Source organism: Choloepus didactylus, chromosome 11 (genome assembly GCF_015220235.1).
Source record: "Choloepus didactylus isolate mChoDid1 chromosome 11, mChoDid1.pri, whole genome shotgun sequence".
In the NCBI taxonomy this organism is placed as follows: Eukaryota; Metazoa; Chordata; class Mammalia; order Pilosa; family Megalonychidae; genus Choloepus; species Choloepus didactylus.
This window is the reverse complement of record NC_051317.1, coordinates 3,214,070-3,240,424: the sequence shown is the minus strand read 5'-3', so window position 1 is coordinate 3,240,424 and position 26,355 is coordinate 3,214,070. Positions and strand designations below refer to the sequence as shown.

Sequence of the window (26,355 nt, the reverse complement as noted above, 5' to 3'; positions counted from 1 at the left end):
TATTGTTCCAAGACTGCAGAATTCCAGAGCACCAGGGCCCCTAAACAATCTGGCTTTAAGTTCTTTTCTGCCTGGGAGCCTTTTGACAGGGGGAAACGCTTTCCACCAAAGTCAGGAGATGACAGAAATAGCAAACATTTATGGAGGAAGTGTTAATTAAATGCTGTGCACTGTACTAGGAGCTTATCTCATTTAATTTTTATCGTCTCATTTAATTTTTACAATATAGCTCTATGAGGTAGGTTTTAGTATCACTACTTCAAAACAAAACAAAACTGAATCCCAGGGAAATTAAGTAGCTTGGCCAAGGACCCAAAAGTGGCTAAAGCTGCTGAAATGCAATATACCAGAAATTGGCTTGGTATTGGAATTGGATTGGCTTTTTCAATGGGCATTTATTAGGTTGCAAATGTACAGTTCTAAGGCCATGAAAATAACCAAATTAGGGCATCAAGAGGTAGGTATCATCTCTGAGGAAAGGCTGATGGCATCCAAGTTTCCTCTGTCACATGGGAAGGCACATGGCTGGCTCTGCTGAAACTTCTCTCCCAGGTTTAGCTTCTGGCTTCTGTGGCTGTCTCCAAAATGTCTCTGAGCTTCTGTCTCAGCTCCCGTGGGTCCTTGCTTGCTTCTCCAAGGGGTAAACTCTGGATTACATCTCCTAGTTTCTCTCCAAAATGTCTCTCTCAGCTTCTTCTGCTTGTTTCTCCTGGGGTGTTTCTGTTTAAGGGTCTCTCTTAGCTTCTCTTGGTTCCTGTGGGTCCTCCCTACTTCTCCTGGGAGCAGACTCTGGATTTCATCTCTTAGCTTAGCATCTGCAAACGTCTTTTTGTTTTCATCTCCAGGCTTCTGGATCTGTGTCTGCTCAGAGTTCTCTTGCTTGCTCCCTGAGCTCTCTTAAGGACTCCAGTAAACTAATCAAGACCCACCTTGAATGGGCAGGGCCACATCTCCATGGCAACAACCTAATCAAAAGAAACCACCCACAATAGTCTGCCCCCACAAGAGTAGCTTAAAAGAAAATAGTGTTTTATAGGGTATATAACAGATTCAACCCAGCACGGCAGCAAAGTCAAGATTCAAACCTAGGTCCATCTAGATTTCACACTTTCAAACCACCCATTCTAAAGAATCTCCTTCTGCCTCTCAGTTATACAGAATGGTCCTGGCAGCTGTGCTGCACCTTTCAGGAGGGACAACAGGAAATGGTGACAGGAGGAAAACAGTATAGGGACTCCTTGATCCCTGGGGTGGTGGGACAGGGGTGAAGGGGCCCATCTTGGCTCTATACGTCTCTTCTCCTACCCCAGGCATTGGAGTCACTCACTTAAGATTCATCCTAAGCCCTGTGACCTCAGTGCAGTGTCTGCCCCAAGGGCATGACTTTCTCTAACCCCAGCTGCCTCCAGTCTCTGAGCACACAGTTTTTCACTGGGGGTGGCAATACCGAGGAGCCCAAGCATAGTCTAGTCTTGGCTGGGCCTCAGAATCCTTTTCAACATCTCACTCTGGGCATGATTTATCTCATCAGCATTGGCATTGAAAATGTAATCTATTTGCCATGACTAAACTAGAAGACCTCAAAGAGCCCTTCCGGATTAATATTTCACTTTATGCTATGTCTACACATGACGTGCATGAAAACACACATTTTTTTTTTCTGAAATAAATAATGCAATCAGCTTTCAATGACATAACTTGGGCAAAATAAATTTGCTGGCTTCTCCCAGTCTTTCCACGTGAGAAGGTCCTGAGCCCAGGGGCTCTAGAGATGTCAAATTAAAAAGAATGCTAGAAGTTTCCATGGTTCAGAAAATTAGAGAGGGGATCTCTGGCAAGGGAAATCTCCTTACCACAAATTGGTCCCTATCAGAGAATCGATGTTCTGTTCAGAGGGTAATTAGCACACCCCAAAGTACTTGCTAGCAGTAATATAACTAAGACCTGGAGACAAAACTTCAGAGAGAAGCTGCGTCACCACAAACACAGGGCCCTGTCCCAGGAACTCCAAAACGAAATGATATAACTGTTTCAATTTAAAACAGACCCACCCATTTCTTAGAACCCCCTATTTACAAAGCCCCACCAGGCAGAGGAGCTGAAAGACCTGGTCTTTCCTGAGTGATGCCACAGGCAGGAGGCCTATGATGTGGGACAGGCAGCTCAGGAAAGCCTTTTCCTGGAGAGAGAGTCGTTTGTGCAGGTTATGGGCTTCCTGGACAGAGGTTAAGGTGGGGTCCTCTCTGTGCTCCTCCCACTGTACCCACATGAGGGTACTGGCCTTGCTGGATGGGAGGTGGCAAATGTGTCTGGGAGGCCCACAGATCACACAGACACCCATGTTTGAAAGGGCAGTGCTACCATCCCACTCACTGGACTTCAGAGTCCCAACCAAGAAGAGCATCCAACACCCTCAAACTCACTGGGCGCCTTCATCTATGGGCTGGAGATCATGGAATCTGCCCTGCCTGCTCCCCAGGAATGAAAGTACAGCAGACACTGTTAAAGAAATGTCAAGGAGCATCTGAGACAATTTTCAGACCCAGCAAAGGAAAAGAAAGCCCTGCTAGGGGCTGCAGGTCCTCCAGGGGAATGAGAGAAAGGCCCAGTAGCCAACCCGCCTGTGGCCTCCACTATCACTGATATGTCCGCGGCCCTCGCTTTGTGGGCCTCAAACTGCTGGGGAGTGCTGCTGGGGATGAAGCTCGAACCCCAACCCAAAAGACCCCAAGGGTTATGAAAGTCAACAAGCAGGGCCCCTCTGGGGCAGAGTGATGGGAATCTTAGCAAACTGGAGAAAGCGTATCCACTAAGGGAGGTGCCCAACACTGGGCTCTGAGGACTGGTACTGAGAGGGAATCACGCCCTGTGCTGTCGGAGCTCCCAATTTTGGGGGAGAAGCAACCAACCTGGATTTTTATCTGAAATTTGTCAATTTTTAAATATAGGCAACTTGTTTTTTGTCTTAATTATGCGGGCACCACACAATACATCTGTGGAAAGGAGTCCACTTGCAGGACTGCCATTTTGCAAACTCTTTAAAGGAAAGGGCAGATGCAAGCAGAGGAAGAATATGGGTGATTTTTTTCCCCCAAATCCTTGACTTTAGCCAATCAGGTGGCTCAATTAAACAGACAAGCATATTAACTAGCTATTCTGTGCAAAGACTACCCTAGCAGATGACATGGTTACCAAACCATGTAGTGGTGAGAAAAAAAGCAGAACCAGAGGGCATGTTTTATACAGTAATACCAAAGAAGACTATCAGTTCAGTGCAACCATACAAAAAATACCAAGAAAGATGTGATCAACGCCGTTTTAATGACCATGCTGTGGAGAGACCTCTGTGAGGTGAGATTGCTGCAAAATCTTTGCCGAATGAAAATGCAATAATCTGATATACAGCCCTCACTCTTAAGAACCATATGGCACAGTCTGTTGGCTTGGATAGGCCTTGGAAGAGAAGACAGGGAATTCATTCCAGGTAGGGGCAACAGTCATGAGCAAAAGCATGGAGGTAGCAATGGGTATAATAAACATGTGTGAGGAGGGGAAGGGGGAAAGTAGGAGTGTGTGTTGCAGGTTTCCTTGTGCTTTATGCTTTGTGCAAGTGTCCAACACCAAGATTCCTGAGGTTGCAGTGGCCCTAAGGCTGGTAACACTCTGTTGATCTGAAACCTCAAGAAAGAGATTTCAGCTGATGACGGGGCCTCCCTGACATAAGGTGCACAGATCAGATGCAGTCCTAAGGGACAGGATGGCAGAAAAGGAAAAGTCTCTGCCCCAGGCTGGAATGCGGCCCACCATGTAAATGTATGAATATTCAATGATTTGGGGAAGAAGTTGAACGTTTGCAGAAGTCCACTTCACAGGACTCAGCTGGGAAGAATTTACCCCTGGAGGAAACGGGATGGGGTGGGAGGTAGGGACATTGGATTTAGGTAGGGATTAGGGTTCCAGCAACCCACCCTGAATGCTTAAGGGGCCCGCAGTTACCCCCTGCCTTGGGGGCCAGCGGAATCCCCCAGACACAGAGTCAAAGAGAAAGTGTTGAGGGCAGTGGGCAAGGAGAGGAAGGGAGAGGACCAGAAAGTTTAGACAGAATAGGGGTGGAGGGGAAAAGACCAGCTTTCTTCTAGCAAATCAGGGAAAGCTTTAAGAAAGGGGGTTTGGAGGGGATGTTAAGAATGTCTCTGAAATGTTTCTTTCAGTAAATGGAAAGGCCCCGGGAGGGACTTAGCACTTTATCAGGACCTGTGATAAGAAGGCTTCCCCGGCCAAGTTAAGATTGCAATTAAATGGGGTGTCAGAATCACCAATTTTGATTGACCAATCTCTGATCCCTTTTGAGTGCTATGGAGTTCCGGAAACAATGCTGAATCATCCATGGATATTTGTTTCAGGGTCCTCTTGCCTATAAAATGACCTAATTTTTTAAAAAGTTCTAAACTCACATTTTCTCAAGTATGCTCCATGGAACACCAGTCCAATAAAACTCAAGTCCCACCAAATGCTCTATGAACACAGAACAGATTTCAGTCAAAAATATATGGGGAACTAGCTGCATACTTATCTTCACCTCTTGGAAATTCACAGTGAATATTAGCTTAATGAAGGCTCTGAGAAGTCCTGCAATAAAGAAGCCTTCCATACTTCCTTTATCACATTTCCCAAACACATTTCATCAGGATATATATATATACATATATATATATATATATATATATATACGTATATATATATATGTGTATATATATATAGCTGAACACCTATTATGAAACACACTTTGGGAAATGCAAGTTTAAACATTTGGGAAGCTGTATGTATTCTCAGACTCAAAAACCTCTGGTCCTTTAAGAATTCCGTAAATTCATCATCTACTCTATAGCACTACTTTTCACGCATTCTTTTTTTTTTTTTCCGAATTTGCTATTTCAGCATTGTACTAAACCCTTTGGAAAAAAAATGATACAATTCCCCATTCACATGTAGCTTGCAAACAAAGCACAACTCTCGGATTTGCAGGGCCATTGGTGCTCAGATAATAGTCTGCCCAGGGGGTTGGGGCCAGGGAAAGTCTATCTGATAAGTACAACTCATGAGGTCTAAGGAGAACTTCCTATGGAAGGTGAGATGAGAGCTGAGTTTTGATGAGTGAGATTTAGTTAGTTAATAGGTTACAAGAAGAACCTTCTGGATATGAAGAAGAAATAAAGGTGCAGAGAATTTAAAAAAAAAAGTGGTGAATTTTCGAACCTCAAAAGACAACATACAACAGGAATTGAAGGGGGTATGCAAGGAGGTGGCAGGAGCTGAAGCTGAGAGGGAAGCAGAGATGAGATCTAGAATTCCATCAAGTTCCCTGTGGTCTCCTAAAGTCCTGCCAAGCTTCTAGGCATGCCCCTTGGATCTGGGAACAAGGGCATGCCCTCGGGTTGGCATCCCTTCTTATTATTCCCCAGTCTCATAAATTCAGATGTTCTGCATCAGGCAGTCTCTGCCTCTACAGCAGCCTTGATGCCCCTCAATCCTATTAAGTGCCCCTTCTTTACCTCCCTTAGGGTAAATCCTGAAAATAGCTGCAGATGTGTTTTCCCTATTTTAAGGAAAACTATGGAATTACATTGCACAGCTTTCTGGGCACATCTTTGGGGCCTGAAGAAGCCTAGTGCTCTGGATATAAGGTTGATGCTGACGTTTCACAGGCTTCATAATCAGAACTCCTTCTGGTGAAGGCAGGATGGCTCTAATCTCTGTCTACGCCCAGAACCCAACCCCCCCTTCCTGGTAACAGAAGGTGGGCATGTGACCCAGACTGGGATAATCGTAGCCACAGTAACTGGTTCAGAGAGGGGCGCATGATCCAAGCCAGGCCCAAAAGGAGTCCTGTTCTGAGACTTTTCTGGGCTAACCAGTAGGGAGGAGTCCTTCTTCTCTGGTGACCAAGGTGTTAGTATCTGGTCAAGAAGCTTTTGGGGCTGTATCAAAAGGGGATGCCTGAAGGAACGAAGCTGCCAGGCAGAGAGAGGAAAGATGAGATTGGAGAGAGGCAGAGACCAAGTGGGCTCTGGGTCTGAGTCCCAGTGGTCTTTCAGGCCAGTTCTACCTCATGCCTTGTTCTTACTGTTATTGTTGCTTGCTTGTTTGTCTTTCCCCATTCCACTTTGCTTTAGCTTCTGTCAATGGTAACCTTGAGTCTTAAAAAGCCCAGTTACTGTAGGGTGGAACTGGTCAGACTCTGTGGAGCCACACAAGGCCCCTGGAATAATTTCCAGTGATTCTCTGGGGGCAGCTGGGGTGTCATTAGAAAGATGGAGAAAGTAAAGTGAATATCTCTTCTCCACAGAGTGAAGACTCTGAACATCTGATTTGTAATATATACCAAGCTCCAGAGTTGGAAAGACCTTGCTTCTATCTCTTCTCAGCTAGAGATCATAAGCTCTCTATACCCTTCTCTTGATGTCAAATGGGGATAAGACCAGTATTCACCTTACAGGGCTGGGAGGATAAAGTGAGAAGCCCAGAGAAAAAATTTGCTAAGCATACAGTACAACACCAAACAATGTTAATTTTCATTCATTTCAAGTTCTTCTACTGAAAGCCAGCTCATCAATACATTACAATCCATGCAAACTCCAGGAGTGACATCTGAACTAAGAGCCTTTCCCAGCTTGATCTAAAGAGAAGTGACAACATGCCCTTGTCTATTCCAGCTGCCTATTTCCAAATCTCTCTCTGCTTTCTACCCTACAGAGCAGAAGCTCAGCAAAGATGAATGAATTGCAGAAAAGTCTTCTAAAATGCAACTTCCCATAACATGCACGTGATGCAAATACCTTTTTTCTGCATTCACACTTGGTTGGATGTTCTCTCACCCTGGTGCAGGGTACATATATATGCATACATCTTAGATGGAAAACACTTCCAGGGCAGAGGCTGGGCCCATATACTTCCTGCAGAACTCAGCGGGATGCCATGCACAATGATGGCCCTGATGGAAAAGTTGGGGTTTGTGACTTATCAGCCACAGGAAGAGTGAAGATGATGGAGAAGTACCACTCAGATCTTACTAAGAGTCAGACAATAGGTTCATGCTTAAAATACACCATCACCCTTGACTGTCCCCTGACTCAGGTGTTTACAAATAGGACACTGAGATCCAGATAAGCAAAATTAGGTCCCCAAGTGCAGTGCTGGGGCTACAGTAGATTGATTTCATGTCCACAGTTCCCCCCGACCTCCACCCCTTGTACAGTGGAATGGTTACAGATTGGGTTCCCAAGCAAGTTATTTGTCAATCTCTGGGCCTCAGTTTCTATTAAATAAAATAGGGATAATAATACCCACCTCACAGGATGATCATGAAGATTCACGGGTGTTTTGTAAGTGCTTAAGAAATGGTAGCTGTAGAGGTCACTCTGGTGGACATTCTTATGCACTATATAGATAACACCTCTTAGGCTTTAATGTATTGGAATAGCTAGAAGTAAATACCCGAAACTACCAAATTCCAACCCAGCAGTCTGGACTCCTGAAGACAATTACATAATAATGTAGATTACAAGGGGTGACAGTGTGATTGTGAAGACCTTGTGGATCACACCCCCTTTATCTAGTGTATGGATGAGTGGAGGAATGGGGATAAAAACTAAAGGATAAATGGGGTGGGATGGGGGGGATGATTTGGGTGTTTTTTTTTCACTTTTATTTTTTATTCTTGTTCTGGTTCTTTCTGATGTAAGGAAAATGTTCAGAGATAGACTGTGGTGATGAAAGCATAACTATGTTATCATACTGTGGACAGTGGATTGTATATCATGGATGATTGTATGGTGTGTGAATGTATTTCAATAAAACTGAATTTCATAAAAAAAAAAAAAGAAAAGAAAAGAAATGGTAGCTGTGGCCACGTGGTGTTGTTGCTTTTTATTTCCAGTACTCCCTCTTGTCTTCCTAGGTTCAGAGCCCAGTGGCAGTTTTGCAAGAGATGCTTTGGGTTCCTGTTTTCAGCCTGGGATTTCTACAGCTTCAGCAGAACACTGGTGATATCTGCAGGCCTGTGGACACAACACCCCTCCCATGTCCCTTTCAGAAGTTCAGGGCAACCGAGTGGGGCTGCAGGCAGCTCTAAGCCCTGGAAAACTGCTATTATCTTCCCACTCTGGCTGCAGCAGAGCTGGAGGCCTCCGCCGCCCCCATGAGGAGGCCATATGGACTATGCTCTCTTCCTGGCAATCAGCATTGCACAGGCAAGAAAGGGCATGAAATAGCTTTTTATCGCCCAGGCCTTCTTCCACTCTTTGTTTTTTTTTTCTTGCTGCACGGCAAACACTTGTTATGTTTCCTAACGTGATAAAGTGTTCTTGGCCTGCTCCACCATCCAACCCAGCGCCAGTGTGGATTGAAGAAAACAATCACTTCCCCTCCTGCTTTGGTGTTTCCTGTGACTTGGCTGCTCACATGCTCCCTTTCAGCAGCCCTTCTGCGGAGAGAGGCAGGGACTAGATAAATCCTCTTCCCACTGCCCAAGCCCTTTTTTATGCTCTTTTCTCAGGAAGCAGCAAGGTTTAGCTGAAAGAAGACAGAGTTTGGAGCCAGACAGACAAAGTACCAATTTCAGTTCAGCAAGTTCCTTCCTGAGTGACCTTGGGTAAAACACTTCACCTTCCAGAGTTTCAGTTTCCTCCTCTATCAGATGGGCTCATGGGACCTCCTAAGTCACAGGATTGCTGAAAGGAACCCCAAGGAATGGAAGCAGAAGCTCCACAGAGTGATAACCATTCCAGTTCCCTTTGAGTATCCTTGTCACGGCACAGAATTGCTTGGAACAAGAAAGGAAGGGGAGTGATCCCGATTAATACCTCCATTTCCACATAAAATATTAGTTCTCCTGGGAGAGCAGGGATTGTAGGTTGAATCATGTCCCCCTACAAAGACATCTTCAAGTCCTAACCTTGGTCCCATAGATGTGAACATTAGGAACTTTGAAGATGCTATTAGTTAAGGTGATGCCAAACTGAATGAGGGTGGGCCTTCATCCAGTATGACTGGAGGCCTTATGAGTGGAGGAAGTTTGGATACAGTAAGAGGAGACAGATGAGATCAATGGCCAGGTAACAGAGGCAGAGATTGAGTTATGGATCGCCGGCAAGCGATCTACAGACTGTGGAGAAAGCCCTACCAACACCATGGCTTTGGATTTCTATCCTCAAGAACTGTGAGACAATAAATTCCTGTATTTTTTAAGCCAACCAGTTTGCGGTACTTTATTACAGCAGATAAAGATAGCTGGCAAACATTTTCTGCTAACAGCCAGATAATAAATACTTTCGGCTTTGAGGGCCTTATACTGTCTCTGTCACTAACTATTTCAACTCTGCTGTGTAGCCCAGAAGCAGTCATAGATAATACGTCAACAATGGATATGTCTGTGTTCCAATAAAATTTGATTTACAAAAGCAGTGGGTAGCAGGCTGGATTTAGACCATCTCTGCCTTAGAGATTTAGAGGGTTCAAAGCTAGGGAAGGGCATCCCCCTTGTCAAGCAAACCAGAAGGCTAACCCTACCCCACCCCCACTTTCTGCTAGCACCTTCTTAGAAACCCACCCTGTGAAAAAGGCAGAGCCCATGCAAGCCACCAAAATTCCCTCTGTGCATTAGAAAGATTGGAAGTGTAGATTTATGGGCATGACAATTTGTTTCACATAATTCTGTCCGTAATTACACCAACTTCCACTAGCAGCCATTAGGTAAATGACTTGGCCCTTTCCCCTGAGTAATATTTTCCCCCACCAAAATAAATGGAGGGTGCACTTCTCTCCCATAAGTTAAGCATATTATTTGCCTCATCACACAAGGCAAATGCGGTAGCTCTGCTCCGAGTCATTAGTCTATCATTGCGCCAATCAGACGGCCAGGAGCCAGAAGTAATTTACAACAGGGAAGTAAACAGGGCCTCAGATAAATAAATAAGAGGCCTGGGCTGGTCTGAGGCCTGAAAAGATTAAGTAATGAGAGTATCTAGCGAGAGATTTAGTGCTAAGTGAGTTAGGACCAGAGCAGCCTTCCAAGGAGAAATCAAATTATATCACTGGAAAGAGATATTATTGAAGTCCCTCATGCTGGGCTGGGAAATCAGCACATCTTGGGAAGGGGCACTCACATCATTAGCTTAGAACTTAGGGACAACACATTGAAGTCCGGCTAATTAGCTGCAGGCAAATGGGTAATAGATAGTGGGTGAACAGGGTGCGGTGACCCTGTCCACGAGGAAAATCTGGCCAACTCCTCCATGGCTGCAGGATTACAAGTAACTGGATGGGTTGCTTTTTTTTTCTTTTCTTGGAAGGGCAAATCCACAGGCTCCTTATAAACCACGTGTCCTTAGAGAAGTAAATTCGTGGGCTGGGGAAGAAAATGCCACCGATGCCAATTCAGACATGCCAGGGTGTGCTTTCCCTGGAAAGGCTGCAAGCTCTGAGAAGAGGTCTCCATCACCTCTACTCCAAAAAGACTTCCTCCTGTCATCCCTTCCATTGGGTGGTACCACCATTCTCCCAACACCAGGATGGAGGCCTTAGTGAGTCAAGCCTTTACTCCATCCCTTTGAGTGTCAATTTGGTTGATTCTTTTTCCCTGGAATGGTCCTCACCTGGGGTCTGTCCTTTCAGTTCCTCCCTCAAGCATGTCATGAAGGTAAACACCTAGAGGCAGCCATAGTATTTCCACAGAGCCACCAACAACCATTTTATTAATAAGAACCATTAATCCTTACTTTCCCCAGCAAAAATATCACCAGGATCAGCCCTTCCAAAGATCAATATCCCATTCTTCAAAAGATAACTGCTACTCCAGCCACACTGACCTCTCTGGAAGCATCAGTTCTGGTCTCCTTGTATGCCAATGCTCCTTCATAAATGTTTTTTTCCTATCATTGAACAAAAAGGCATGGCCAAGGAATAAAGTGTCTTTGGTCTGTGTCTGCAACACCAGACAAGGAACCCAAGGGTCAGGTTTGTGAGTGCCTTAGTGCCCTGTACCTCAGTTTCTTCAACTGCAAAATGAGGGTATTGGTCTAGAAGTTCTAGAAGGTTCCATTCAGTGTTGGAATTCTGTGATTCTATGAAGATGATGCTCTTAGTTCCTGAGGGGTGGTTGTGGAAACAACTGCTTACACGGGGCTTGGCACAGAATGGAGAGGCCCAAGTGTGATCAGAAATTCTTCCCTCTGCCTTGGGAGGAGCCAGAGGAGACAAAAAACAAACCTAAGATAGATGCTTCCTCTGCAAATATTCCTATTTTCTGTCTTTCTTTTCCTTCTCCCATCTGTATTTCCATCTTTACCACTTCTGTTCCATGTTTATTTCTTTTCTGTTCTTTTTCCTTGCTCCCTCCCAACCTTTCTGATCCTCAGGCTTCTTCTTTTCTTTTCATCCTATTGCCTCCTTTCCACCATTCATCTAATAAATATGTCCTCCCTGAAAAAGATACCTCCCTGCATAGTGTTTGGGTCAAGTCACTCATACAGCAGCATGTCTCATTATCATGAAAGCAATCAAGAGAGCACCAAAGCCTGCCTGAATTCCACGGTGTAGCATGGATGAGGGGCTCATCACTGAATGATGGAAGGTTTGCATAAAGGAGAAGTGACCAATAGAGGCACGGGGGCAGGAGAAGTGACAAAGGGCAGGTCGGTGGTCAGCTTCTTAAGACACCTCTCCAGAGTCTCAGAGAGAGTTAGTTTGGAAAACATTAATATTTGGATGTTCCAGTTTGATTCTGGTTCAATTATTTTAGAAGATATGATTCATGTCAGGTTTGGATTAACTCACTAGATGTCTTTCAAACAATCTCTGGTTTAGATCTCAGATCAAGAAAAAAAATAATCTGGAGGTATAGGTCAATCTTTCATACATTAGGGTAATCTATTCTTTTGTCTTTTTTAATTTAATTTTTTTTTTTAGACTAAGGTTTAGTTTTTGTTTGCATCCCCACACTGTTTTTTCTTTTTTGGTAAAGCTTCACTGAGCCGAGGCTTCCAATAGCTGGATGATCCCTTTTGATACCCACTTGAAGTCAAAAATCAACCATGCCTGGAGCTGAAACAAACACAGTTTATCATCTCATTTCATTGCATCACAGAATATTATTCCCAGATCTTTGCGATAAGCATCGAAAGGAAGATTCCTCTCCCCAGAGGTCAGTCTTGGGCATGGGCTCACCTCTGCCAGCAGAGGATCCTGGTATGAGCGTTTTTCTCTTTTTGGTGGGAGACCCACTGTTGGAATATGAAATCCTGCCCCACTGGCCCTTGAAGTCAGCTCATGGCTTTACTGCTGGCCCACTTGAGATGGGCTCATCCCAAGCAGGCCCTCTCAGAACTGCAGGGCAGGGGCCTTCTAATCTTTAAACCAAAGTCACTTGTCTTGCAAACAGTGAAAGAAGTGGAGGCAAGAAACTGGGACTGAAATCCAATGTGTTTCATCCTCATTGTTACATGTGTGCGTGTGTGTTTGTATGTGAGTGTGCATGCATGTGTGCACATGCATGTGTGTACAGATGTGACCATGGGAGTGTATGCATGTATACGTGAATGTGTGTGCATGTGTGCACACATGCTATTAAACATGCATTTGGGATTTTTACAGTGCACTGAGGAAAGAGTCCTGGTTTGGAACAGAAGTTCTTTTGATCACATATTGAGAGGAAAAAGCAGATTTTAGAGAGACAATGTTCTCTCCATTCTCCCATTCACTCACTCACACAACATTTAGCGACTGCCCATTATGTTCCAGATGCAGTTGTAGGCAATTATAGTCAACAAGACAGGCAAAATCACTGCTCTCAAGAAGCTGATATTTTACTGGTGGGGGTTGGGAAGCAGAAAATAAACAAGCAAACAAATAAGTGAGTAAAAGAATTTCAGGGCAGTGATAAGGGCTATAAAGAAAATAAAGCAGGGCTGTGCTATATATAGACAAGAGCTGATAGGGTAGGGACACCACTTTTCATGGGGTAAGTGAGAAAGCATCTGCCAGATAACAATGTTTGAGCTGAGATCTGAATGTCTATAAGGGCCTGGCCATGCAGATATTTGGGTCAGTGTGTTCCAGGCAGAGGGAACAGCAAGGCCAAGGCCCTGAGATGAGAAAGAGATTAGAGAGTTGGGGTGACAGGAAGAAGGTCCACGTGGCTCCAGTATGGTGGATATGGGGAGAGTCGCCTGGGATGGCACCAGGAAGAGCAGCTGGGTCAGACTGTATAGGGTAGAAGTTTGGGGTTTCTTCTAAAGACAATGTGAGGTCTTGCAAGCTTTAATTAGGAGAATGATGAGATCCGATCTATTTTAAAACAAATATGGCTGGGCATTGTGTGGATGATGGATAATAAGGAAGCATGAGTCAAAATGGGAAGATTAGTGAGTTTTTACAGTCATCCAATCAAGAAAGGATGGTAGCTTGTACCAGTGTGATGGCAGCAGAGATGGAAGGTAGAGGACACAGTGGTAACGCATGGTGATGGTACAGCTGACAAATTCTACCCGCTCTCCATACCACTGATGCCAATGACTCTCTGTCTGGGTAGAAACTGGCAGGCAGAGTACTCCCTGGGCAACCTCATCTTTCCCTGCTGCTGCTTTTCTGACCTCATTAGACCTAATGATCTCCCATCCTTTACTCTCATTTAAATAAAGGAAGTAGTGTGTATGAGGGAAGAGGATCTGCAGAGAACATCATTAGCCATGGAAGCCATAACAATTATTTCCTAAGATAATTTTGTTCAGTGCCTGAGCCCTTAAGAGCTGATGGTTGACAGTGCTCTTCTCTGCATTGTAAAATGGAATGAAAGTTCCCCGGAGATCTCGGGTAGAAGCCTGACCCATGCACATCTCTTGCAGGAAAAAGAGAAGCTCTCTCTGGAGACTAGAAAACATTTACAGTAATAATTTACTGCCTCTGACACAGATCTGCCACTACCATCTCTATGCACCAAAAACACCAATTATGAGCCAAGGAGACAAAGAACCTCCCTCCCAAGCCCCTACGATGCTGCTGCCTTTCTGACCCCTGATATCTCATATCTCATCACAGCATTGCTCAATAATCTGAGCTAATTTAATAGTCAGTGTCTTGCACCAAAGTGAAATTATATCTGTGTTTGATTCAGCCCAGATGACATCTTCATTTATCTGTCCGAGAGTCTCCTATAGATAGAACATTTTATGTGCATGTGTGTGGCATGTTGCATGCGTGTGTGTGTGTGTGTGTGTGCTCTGGAAGAAAAAAGGAGGAGAAGAGGTGGGGGGAGGCAGAGAGGTAGAGACATAGATACATGAAAAGGGGATGATTAAGGTGATGATATTGATACAATTAATAACTGCACTAATTAGTGATCTAGCATTTTTTTCTATATCACAACCACTGATTTTCATTTTATAAAAATGTTGAAGGTAGGTGTCTCAGAACATCTTGGTCCACATCTCTGCATTTCATAAATTCTGAATTAAATGAGATTGAGATGTGGGGGTAATAGTTCTCAGTCCTCGGTTACATCTTGGAATTTCACTTTCCTTCCTTGGACAGAGCATTTTGACCTCAAAAAGTGAAGATGTTTCCTCTACTTGGAGAAATGTTGGCCTGATTCTATGCATATTTCTATCAGAAACTGACTCACTTGCTAAAAATTTGATTCCAGAGCCCTAGACACGTCAACAAGGGACCAAATCATCAGCTCAAAGCCAGATCCTCCAGTTGGCCAACCATGGGGAAAGTTTTTGGGTATGTAACAGGCAGTACCAATCAAGAGAAGGCCCCATTTCCAAGCCATTTCCAAGCATGCTTCATCGCCAAAGTAGCGTGAGGAGAGTTAGAGAAGGAATGAAGGGAAAACGGAAACAACATGAATAAAACATTAAAATATTATTCTAAACCACGAATCAAAAACTCAGGTCCAGCACACCAAATTCAGACAAGGAGCATGTAATTTACTTAAACTTCTCCATTACTATTTGGTTTGGACAGTACTGCGTTATCATAGTTTTGTTGTTGTTAATACTGTGTCAACACTTTTGTTATAAGCTTCAATCTCCAGGATTTCGTAGATGAACTGCAAATCTTACAAATGGAATTTAAATGTTCAAAAGCCAGGATACTGAGCCCCATTGGAAAGCCAGAAGAAAGACATCTTTTGTGATTTTGTGATTTGAAATTATGCTAGAATTCGGGGCATCAAATTCAAACTCTGTTTATTCCCTGGAGAGATTCCCAAATGCTGGTTGAAATTGAGAGGTGATTAGGCTCTTCAGAAATATTTCTGTTTGTGCTGAATGTGGTTCAAGAACAAATACTTCAAGATTATTAGATGTGGGTACATTTGCATCATTCAGACAATTGAAAAATGTGTGTTTGGGATCTGCCCACTTCAAAAGGCTAATATTTTCTATATACAATGTGGTATTTCCCTGGCATTTTTAATTCCCTTGATAGTTTCAAACTCCAGATAAGGAGAATGAGGATTCCACAGTGTGGGTGAAGGCTGGCCTCTGGTTCTCGTGTTCAGCAAAAGGACTATGTTACCACTGGAGAGCATAGTCTTTATTTAAGCACCCTTAGTGATGGCCACAAAACCCTGCCCAAGTTGGCCGACCGCACCACAAGCCACAGGGTGCTGAGAGCAGCACACGGCATTGTGCAGGAAAGGACTCGGCTGTCAGGGTTCCAACTCTGCAGGTAGGTTCCAGCCAAGGAAGTCTGAGATGGAGCCAGGTGGCAAGAAGCCCATACTCACACCCTCTGGGCCCAGATCAGACTTTTCCATATGCTGTACTCAGCACCCCAACATCCAGGACATTGGGGTGACATGGACACAGTAGGTGCTCATCCAATATGCTAGTGTCCCTGGCCGCCCGGTTCTCTTCCTGGGAACTGGGCAGAAATGTCACCAACAGGGAATTGATTGGGTTCCAGCTATTGGCTGGATGTTTGTTTTATTTTTCCATTCTCCCAAATCACGGTTTTTACAGATTGCCAAGACAATGCACCAAGGCACAAAAGCTTCCGGCTGTGTGTGTGAGGGGTTGGCCTCTTTTAACCATCAGCTGTTCATTGCACCACCAGAGCTAAGATTCCGGGGTTTTTCTGGAGTTCTTCTACATACAACTTCTTCTCCCTATATGCTTCCTTTTTCTGCTACAATTCAGTTGGCCCCGGGGTTTGGCATTATCATCACTGGCCCAGTGTTTTTCCCAAAAGGTTGACTGACTTCTTTCCAGAATGGCTGTTCTCACCTAGGCCCAAGGATGAGTCTAGAATGATTAAGCCTGCATGCCCATCTTCAGAAAACCATCGTGGGACCCCTACCAAGAAAAACAGCAAAAGCCCTTACCTTCGAACCAAAGGAAATACTAAATCCATGAAATCACTTAAGCCACCCTTCCAAAGAGAGGGAGACTCAAAATGTTTTATGCAGCAACCTATAAGAAACTCATTTTGTGGGATGTTTCACATTCCAGTCCATGGTTTATTCCTCCATATATCCCTGCCAGTAATATCAACCAGATGTGGCAAAGAAGCCTGTGCAGAATTGTAAAAATTACAAGCATATTCTGTAATTCCAAAGCATTGTAAAGTCACAGCTTGGTTTTCTTTCTTTAAAAAAAAAAAAAAAATTCCAAGCTGGTAGAACATTCTCAGTATATGTATTGCCTGATCACTTTAGAAGACACTTCTGCTGGCCTGAGGGGCTAAAAAGTTTAAAAATGCAAAATACAACTCTAAACCTTTGATGAATTGCAAGGGATTTAGAAAGGTCCATTTGCAAGCATCGATTTGTCTATACATTTTTCTCTTTTCATGTTTCACCTCTTAATAGCCTGGACCTTAGATGTGAATATGTGCTCATATATGTTCATATACACATACAAGTACAAAATACCAAACACTGAAGGTTTCAGAGATGCACGATTTGTTTGTCTCTCTTTTCCAAGGTTTGTTTTGGCACAAGAGGCACATGATACAGTAAGGAAAAAAAAACATACAATGGGGAGTCAGAAAGACCTGGGTTTACTCTTGGTGACTTAATCTCCTCAAGCCTCAGTTACCTCTTCTTTGTGGGGATAAAAAATACTTACCCAGCAGAATTCTTGGGAGGACAGAAGGAGATCATGGGTATAAAGTGCCCAGCACACAGTAGGCACTCACAAAAATTTGGTTCCTCCCCCTCTCCCAAAACTATAAAATAGCAGGGGATATACTAGACTGATGTTTCTCAAAGAAGGTCCCATGGGTGACACACATCAAAACCATCTGGGGTGCCAATTAAAAATGTCAAATGCTATGGCCCATTTCCAGAGCCAATGAACCACAATTCCTAGGTGTGTGGCCTGGGAATCAGCATTTCAATCAGCACCTCAAGCGATTCTTTATTTCTATATGCTAAAGTTTGAGAACCACTGTAGCCTAGATCCCCGCTTTCTAAAGTGTGGCCCATGGGCCAGCAGCAACGGGCATCACCTGAGAGTTTGTAAATGCAGACTCTTGGTCCCCACCCCAGACCTATGGAACCAGAATCTGCATTCCAATAAGATCCTTAGGTATTTGGACGAACAGTGAAGTTGGAGAAGCACTAGCCTAGATAGTTTTTATTCCCAGCTCTCAAATTCCCTGGTATAATATTCTCCAAGTCAATTAAAAGCATCAGCCTTGTCATCAGCTCTATGAATAAGGAACGCATGTTTTGGGGTTTAACTGGATAAAGCCCCTGTGGAGAAGAGGAGAAAAACAAAATTTCTATGTCTTCTTCCCTCCGCTGTGGCTTGTGTCAGCTGCCTGTGTCAGGAGCCCGAAGTACGAAAAAAAGAAAACGACTCACCTAAAGTAGAAACACCAAAGGCAACCTTGCATCCATGGTGATCTATTATCTGTCCACATGCAGATTAAAGCTAAACCCGTCTTCAGGAACATGATGGAATTTGCAGTTGATGAAACATGCCAAAAGCAAACAGAAGGGTGGCCTCACTCCAGTGTTTGGGGGATTCGGGGAACAGAGGGGAAGGAAACAGACATGGATTGCAAGGACATTTTCCATGAGCTTTGGGTGGCTGTGCCACTGGAAAAACTGAACCACATCTGCGATGGTGTGGCTGGTCTCGCCATGCCCGGCCTTGAAAGGCTGGGCCGGTACAGCTGGAGGGGAGTGGGTCCCCAGGATCACGGTTCCAGGCAGGCAGAGAGTCTCCGGAACACCCAGCCATCTCATGGATTGGTTTTCCCATCACCCTATTATCATTTCACCACATCGGATAACAACTCTGCTGGAAAAGTGGGTAGGATGGTTTTTGTTTTCTCCGCTGGGTTTTCACTTTTACAGCACTGTTTCACATCAATGCAGAGTTTTATAGAGACACATATTGCATGTAGTTATGTTTTAAAGTTTAGAGCAGAATTGGAAGACTAAAGTGGCTGCAAAGGGATCTGTGAGTAGCAGAAGGTACTTCCCAGAGGTATAGGGCTGCAGCCATTCAATAGGACTGGGCTTATTTAGGGCTTCAAAGGGATAAAGGAACTAGCACAAATGAAACTCCTACTGGGTACCTGACACTTGAGTTACCAACTTCTCATAACTACTGTAGAGACTGTGGTTGGGAACATGGGCCCTGAGTCAGGCAAGCTTGGGTTTGAATCTTGGCTCTGATATTTACTGGCTCTTTATTTGGGGCAGCCTAACCCCCACAACTCTGTTTCTTCATCTCTAAAATGAGGATAATAGAGTAATTACCGCTTAGACTTGCATGAGATCCCATATATAAAGCACTCTGCTGAGCCCCTGACACACAGTAAATATGCAAAATACATTCAAGGGCTGTTATTATTATCCCCATTTTATTGCTAACCAACCCGAGACTCAGAAAGGCGAGGTCATTTTCCCAAGCTAAAGTAGGATTCAAACTCAGGTCTGTCTCACTCCAAAGTCCCGGCTCTCTTCTAATATTGGGCTGCCTCAAAGAGACATTAGATCACCCTCCTGAAAGGAGTTTCTGGTTTATTTGGGCATATATAATAGCATGTATACCTATGGCTGTGATAAAAGCTAAAAAATGGTAAATGACATAAAAGAGGTAAGAACTAGCAGTAATGAGAATTGGGAGGGGAGTTCATTCATTGGAAGTTAATTCCCTGGAAATGGAAGTCTATAACTACCTCTAATTCTTTGATAGAGAAGCTGTTCCACCTTGATAAGAGCCCAGTATCTTGGGGGCTAAGTCGGCTGGCCACATTTCATATTGTTTTACATCTTCAATGGACTCTTTGAACCTGAATCCAAGACACATGGGCTCAAAGGACACCGGTGGCCTGCTCATCCTCATATGGCCAAGTCAGACTCCTAAAACACAGTGATGGAGCATCATCTTCCTCACCCCCTCTGAAGCCCTCTGATCCAGTGAAATGCAAAGGGCTTTTAATCACTGTTTCTACCTTGCCTTCTGTTCCTTCTAAAGAATTTCTGGCAACATTAACCAATTAACGTCTAAATAACCAGAAATCCTTCACTGCCTCTCCCATGTGTAGGTGAAAGATAAAGGAGGAAGGGGATGTGAAAAAGGGAGATCAGAGCCTATAGCCCATGTAACAGACTGCTCCATCCGCTTCCCTCTGGATGAGACAATTGAGGCCCAGAGACATGAAGCAATATGCCCAGGGCCACACAGCTTGTAGGTGGCAGAGCCCATGGGGCCACCTCAATCTTCCCACTCAAGCTTCGTCTATTTTGGAGCCTGTACTCTTTTCCAAGCATTGAAATGTTTATACTACAGACCACAAAGCCCCAGCATATACACCACTCCCATCAGTCAGCAAGCAAAAGCCAGCCCCTGCCATTTTTTTTAATGAGCACTTACTCTGTGCTATAATCAGGACTAAATGTTTTTCATGGATTATTTCCGTTTATCTACACAACATAGAGAGGTGGATTCTATTATAGTCCATTTTATAGATGAAGAATCTGAGACAAAGAGAGCTTGAGTAACTTGTCAATGGTCTGATAGCACACAACCAGCAGGCCCTTAACCCTTTCAGTCTGCTGTCACCATCCAGCCTTGGCTCTGGGTCAGGCACTGAGGGGGACGCAGAGAGTGCAGAAGCACAGCCCTTACATGAGGGGACATTGTGATCTATGTCAGGATGGAAGGGAGCTAATATTTTTCAAGTGCCCAAGACATGACAGAGACCCTGCTGGGTGTTTTACAGTCCTCAGAAATATTGCCTTAACTTCACAGCACTTCCAACTCTACGATTCTAGGACCCCTGCTAAATGCACTTGAGAACAGATGCCACAGATATACAAGAGAATAGGATGGTGCCGGAGCTGAGCTGGATGGGCAGGGGCAACCAGCAAAGAAAGGCCTAATAGAAGTGTGTGGACAGATGGCATGTCCACAGCAATCCTTTACAGAGTACCATCACAGAATATCATGGAAGTGTGGGATAGTAGAAAATAGGTGGACTTTGCAGTGAGAAAAGCATGCATTCGAATCCCAGTTCCTCCGTATCCCGGTTATACAATCGTGCATAGGTTAGATAACTTTCTAAGCTTTAGAAGTAGATTTAAAAATGATTCTCTTTGCAGGGTGGTTCTGAAATTTAAATTGGAGTGTGGAGACAAGGTGCCCAGTGGAGTGCTGCTACTTATTACTATATGGGCAAATGATTTAAACTCTCTGAGCTCTAGTTTCCTCATCTGTAAAATGGGAGTATAAAGTTCTAGGCAGGGAGCTCACCATAGTAGAAAAAAGCATGTACCCTTGATTCAGATTACCGAAATCTGAATCCTGGCTCTGCCACTAACTAGTTGTATATATTGGGTAAATTATTTAACCTCTTTGAGCCCCAGTTTCTTGTCTATAGAATATTAATAATCTATAGGGTTATTAGGCAATTAAATGAGTTCATATACTTAAAATGCTTAGAATGCCACGTGGCACTCATCATGTTTGCTGTCGTTATTACCTAACAGTGTCATTGTGAGGCTCTGAAGCATTCAGTTTAAGTACCATGTACTGCGTAGAGTAGAAGCTCAATAAATGTGTAGGCATCTGTTGTTTTCCTGCTTGGCATCCCTCCCCCCATCTTCTGATCACAGAATTACTCTTCCTTGTGGGGAATCCATTCCTCAGCCTTACATACCCTCACCCCAAATGAGCAGGGTGAACACATGATCTCACCCGATCAACCAGGAGACACCATCGCGATGGCAATGACGAGCCATCCAAACAAAGACTGTGACCAAGGCAAGCAGTCAAAGCCTACCCTCAGTTCTTTTCTACTGGACTGTTGACAAAGTCACTCTTTCCACTGGGACTGTGAAATTAGGACGCTGTGAGTCTTCTGCTTTTGCTTGTCGTCATGTCCACTGTTCTAGGAGGGAGGGAAAGGAAGTCCCAATGACATCTCCAAGCCCCAGAAACCAGCTGTGTCTGACGCCATAATTACCACTGGTCTTTTCAGTTACATGAACCAGTATATTTCCTATTTGGGTAAAACTAACTTTAGTTGGATTTCTGCCACTTGCTAGTTAGTGGTATTACTAGCACAGGGTCTTAATAAATATTGTGTCCTTTTACTGTCCCTACCCAAGACATGTCTTATCGCATGTCTGTGGCCTTTCCAAAAGGTGCTCTTTAGATAAACATTGACTGTTAAGCAGTCTGGTCTATAGGTCTAATAATAAAAGAAAGAATCGTCTAGAATTGTTGCTTGTCCTGCATGACACACTATGGAGTCGTCAGCCACATAATATCTACATTTGGCACCCCCAGGCTCACTGTGTCTATTGAGATGCAGAGCTCTTTTAAAAGAGAGCCAGAGGCATATGTATACACACTCATGATTGCACATTTATGGATTTCTAATTTGTACCCTGCTTACTTCCAAAAAGGCCCTGGAGTGGCTGACAAAATAAGACAAAGACACAATAGGGCCATTAAGAAAAATCAAAGATCAAGCCCAGAGAGAAAAATAGGGATTTCTCATTATAGACCAAACCTGGGTTAATATAGTTGCTTCAATAAAAATATATGTATTTATATATAATTGGCTCTTGGCTTTTTGAAAGTTATTCAGAATGCATCATGATGGGACACAGGGCGAACTGGGAATCCTTCATGTCTGCAGCTAAAGACCCAGCACAGAGGCCAGGCTAGAACAAGCACCCAAGAAAAGCTATGTGAATGAATGGATGGATGGATGGATGGATGAATGGTGGATAAAAGAACTAAGGCTCCCTGAGAAGCCTACATTATTCATTTATTCATCCACACATTTAGCCATCATTAACTAGTGGCTATGTGTGCCAAACACTGTCCCTGGCCAGGGACATGGAAATGATGGATACCCAAATGAATCAAATATAATCCTTGTCTTCAAGGTCACAGCTCTCTGGCTTGAAGCAAAAGCTCAGTGCGCTTTATCTCAGTGTTCCTTGCAACCCCTAATCTCCTCCCTGAGAAAGAAGATCAGAAACTGAGGTTGTGAAGATGGGAATTGTTACACAGCAGCACTTAAAGCCCTACAAAACATGCACACCATTATATAATAGTGTTCTTACAGCTCCATGGGAGGTAGGTAGAACAGGAGGGAGTCTTCCTTTTACTGATGAGGGTTTTTAGGCACAGACAGGGAAAGGGACTCTCCTGAGGTTTCTCAGCAGGAAAGCAGCAGTTAGGACACAACTCAGGGGTTTGCCATGTGCCCCACCTCCAATGCGACCTGCTTGGGACTAGCCTCCAACATCTCAAAGACCTGTTATCATGACCTGAAATTCCTTCTAGGCATAGATCAAAATGGACCAAGCATAAAATAAGTATCGTCTTGGGGAACCACCGCTTCCAAGGGCAAGAACCAGCCCACCTGAAATCCTGCAGAAACTTAAACCCTCAGACCCCACCATTCAATGCTGTTCAGCAGCCCAAGCCCCACAGACACCTTTGTTTTGCCTAGAAACTGATGCTAAAATTCCAGATGAATAGCATAAAATCTGCATTATTTAGTTAAGAGTAGATTGAAAGGTGCAATGCAGTGCTGGGTTGAGAAACAGCTTTTAGGAGAGCATTTAAAGAAAGGGCTATGGAGGGAAAGGGAAGTTAAAAGCCAGGGTGGTTTCACACATGCCCATTTGGTATGGCTTATCCAGCTTGGCTAGACACTCAGGACTGCAGAATACACTTCATCCACTCTCATGCCTATCAAGGTGGATCCAGATCAGAAGAGTGGAAAGGGGGGGTCATGTTCTTTCCCATCTTTAGCAAAGTCACTACTTTGACTAAGCAAGAGAATTTGAATGCACAGCAAGAAAAGACCTTAACAAAGCATAGGCATGTCCAAGAGATGGCAGGTAAGGCCACTGCTTCGCCAAAACACCAGCCACACCTTTTGCATTGTTGCAGCAATGAAGTGCCCTTTTAAAATATATGTATGTGTATACTGTGTTCATGTGTGTGTGTGCATATTCCTAATTCAGAACTCATTTTTAAGTGAATGAGCCAACATGTGTTTTATATTTCCCAAGTAAGAATAATTTATCCCAAGGCCTGCATGCATTGTTTGACTGCATAAGTAGGTATTAAACCCAGCCATTGGAAATGAGCACGGTGGCCACAACTTTGGAACATACCCAGTAATGTCTTACCAGTCAGGCTGTAAATCTTGCTGCCTAACTTCTAAGAAGTCAGACCATGTGTCTCAGAAAGTCAAGCCTTGGGCAATCCAGTTCACTCCACAATCTACATTAGTCACTTCCAACAGGACTTTCAGGTTCGAAATCATGGATCTGTTCACTGTCAATAATTAGCACTTGCTTAACACCACACCACATGAATCACAATCTCCAAGCTGCCGTGCATCTCCAGATATTGAGCTTCCAAGCTCTCACACTGAATAAATGCACAGAGGTATCTCCACGTTCCCCACCTCCACACCCCCATGATATCCTGGACCATTCCAGAAGACAAAGCAAAAGTCAAGGAGTTTTTCTTTTTTCCACAAGTCATAGACCCCCATACCCAGGGTTCCCTGAATGGCAGTGGTAGGAAGCAGGCAAAGAGCAGGAGTCATTCCAGCTAGCAAGGTGATGAGGTTGAAATGTTTGGTCCAAACCAACGTTCTCTGGACCACTGACAGTCTGTTGCTAATAGACTCACCTCATATCCCACATTCAGGGCATTTCCCAGAGGTAAATTCAGACTCAAGTTAAACAGAAAAGTTTCCTCCCTTCTTGCAAGGGAGTGATCCACTACCACGAGCCAATCAGTCCACACTGGCCACTTAAGCTCCTGTTTCTGAAGGAGGGGAGCCTGGATGTGTGTGGGGGATGGGGGAGGGACCGTTATTTTCCCCCAATTCCATTTCCTTCCACTGGTACATCATGTCAAAGCCCTGCTCAAGTCTCCCTGCTGAGGCTCAACAGCCAAGCTCCACCCGGCACAGGGCACCACAAACCCAGGCAACCCCACTCTCCCCACAGCAAAGCAAGGCAGGGCGCAAGGGGGAAAATGCAAATCGTATCTACTCACAGTCTGGTGAGCTTGGGCGTGCTCTGGAAAAGCAGTTCTGGAAGGACCTGGAGCTTATTCTTGTTCAGACGCCTAAAGATGGGGGAACAAGAACAAAAAAAGAATAAAAGGATGTCAAGGAGGATATTAAATGGGATGTGGTATATACACAGATGCCACTTCAATCACTCAACAGGTAGGAAGAGACTCTAGATGTTTCAGAGCAGTATGCTCAACAGGTGTAAGACATAGTCTACCTTTGTGGAGCTTTAGTCAAGTTGGGGCTATAAGGCAAAGCCCAGGTATGCTGCCACTCCCCCGTCACAAGCCAGGGCCGACATCACAAATTGGTCACCACCTTCTCTCCCAGAGCCCAGATAAGGCTTGGGAACTTTTCTCATTACGTGCTCCAGGCAGCTATTACCAAATAATGAGATGGGTATGTGAAATGGGTCCTTAAAAAGATAAATAAAATACCAGAGAGTCTATTCCAGATCCTAAATGAGTTTGTGTGTGTGTGTGTGTGTGTGCGTGTGCGTGTGTTTCATTTGGGGGATGGGTGGGGAAGGAGGGCAGATAACAGTTACCACGGGAACAGAGAGGAGGGCGAGGCAGATCTCTGAGGTTGCGGGGCCGAGTGGAATCCTCGCCATCTTGACTCTTTGGACTAGGGCAGGGCTGTGTTATGACTTTCACAGGCAATCAGTACTTTTGCCTGCATGGGCCCCTTCTTCCAAAAAATAAATAGATAAACAGATAAATAAACAAATAAATAGAATAAAATGATATATATGTATATATTTAAACTTATATTTTATAAATGAGTTCTAAAAATGATCATAACATTATATAACATTTTCTTCTACCTAAAAGTTCATTTTTCTTCTAATTTTAAAAGAAATTTAAAATTCTCAGGGGCCCCTTAAAGTATTGTGTACCGACTGTGCCTAATGGAGAAGGCCCTCCTGGGTCACAGAGCAAGGTCTGGCCTCTGAGGTGGCTTAAGGGAAAACCCTGCCCCGTAGGGATGTCCCACATTGGATGGCCTCCAGCAGACCCACTCAGAGCCTCTCCTGAGAATGCTCAGTGCTAAATACCCACAAAGAAAAAGGCCATCTGAGTTTCCAAATGACACAGAGGCATTGCTGTTGTCTTCACGAAGGCCCCTCTGCTAAGAACAACTGTTAGGCCGGGAGGAAGACCCTGTTCCACATTCACTCCCATGGCCTTCTGTCCTAGCAACAAATCCCCAACACCAGGGAAGGTTTGGCTGGATCTCTTTCAGATATCTTTACACAGTAAATCTTTTTTTTTTTAGCTGTTATTATTTTTATTGATTCAAGCCCTTTAAAGAACAAACCCACAAGGAATCTCATAATGATTCCAAAAGTAAAATAAAAACTATTTCTTTATACTATAGGTTTGATTTATTTCATGCACTTTTAATTATTTCTCTATGTTCCTAGCTCAAAATATCACTTACCCAATTAAGACAAGCCCATTAACCACCAATTCTCACCAGTACCCAATTTTTATTAAAACCTCTTTTTTTTTTAATATTCATTTTATTGAGATATAGTCACATACCACGCAGTCATACGAAACAAAACGTACATTCCCTTGTTCACAGTACCATTACATAGCTGTACATTCATCACCAAATCAATCCCTGACACCTTCATTAGCACACACACAAAAATAACAAGAATAATAATTAGAGTGAAAAAGAGCAATTGAAGTAAAAAAGAACACTGGGTACCTTTGTCTGTTTGTTTCCTTCCCCTATTTTTCTACTCATCCATCCATAAACTAG

General features: G+C 43.9%; 1 protein-coding gene across 1 annotated transcript in view; it reads right to left on the bottom strand.

Moving 5' to 3' along the window:
* SLIT3 (slit guidance ligand 3) overlaps positions 1-26,355 on the bottom strand; it is a 621,868-nt gene that overhangs the window by 486,513 nt on the left and 109,000 nt on the right. Inside the window, exon 4 of the mRNA XM_037798880.1 lies at positions 24,564-24,635. Within this exon, the coding sequence (XP_037654808.1) occupies positions 24,564-24,635 (72 nt within the window). The remainder of the gene's footprint in view (positions 1-24,563; positions 24,636-26,355) is intronic.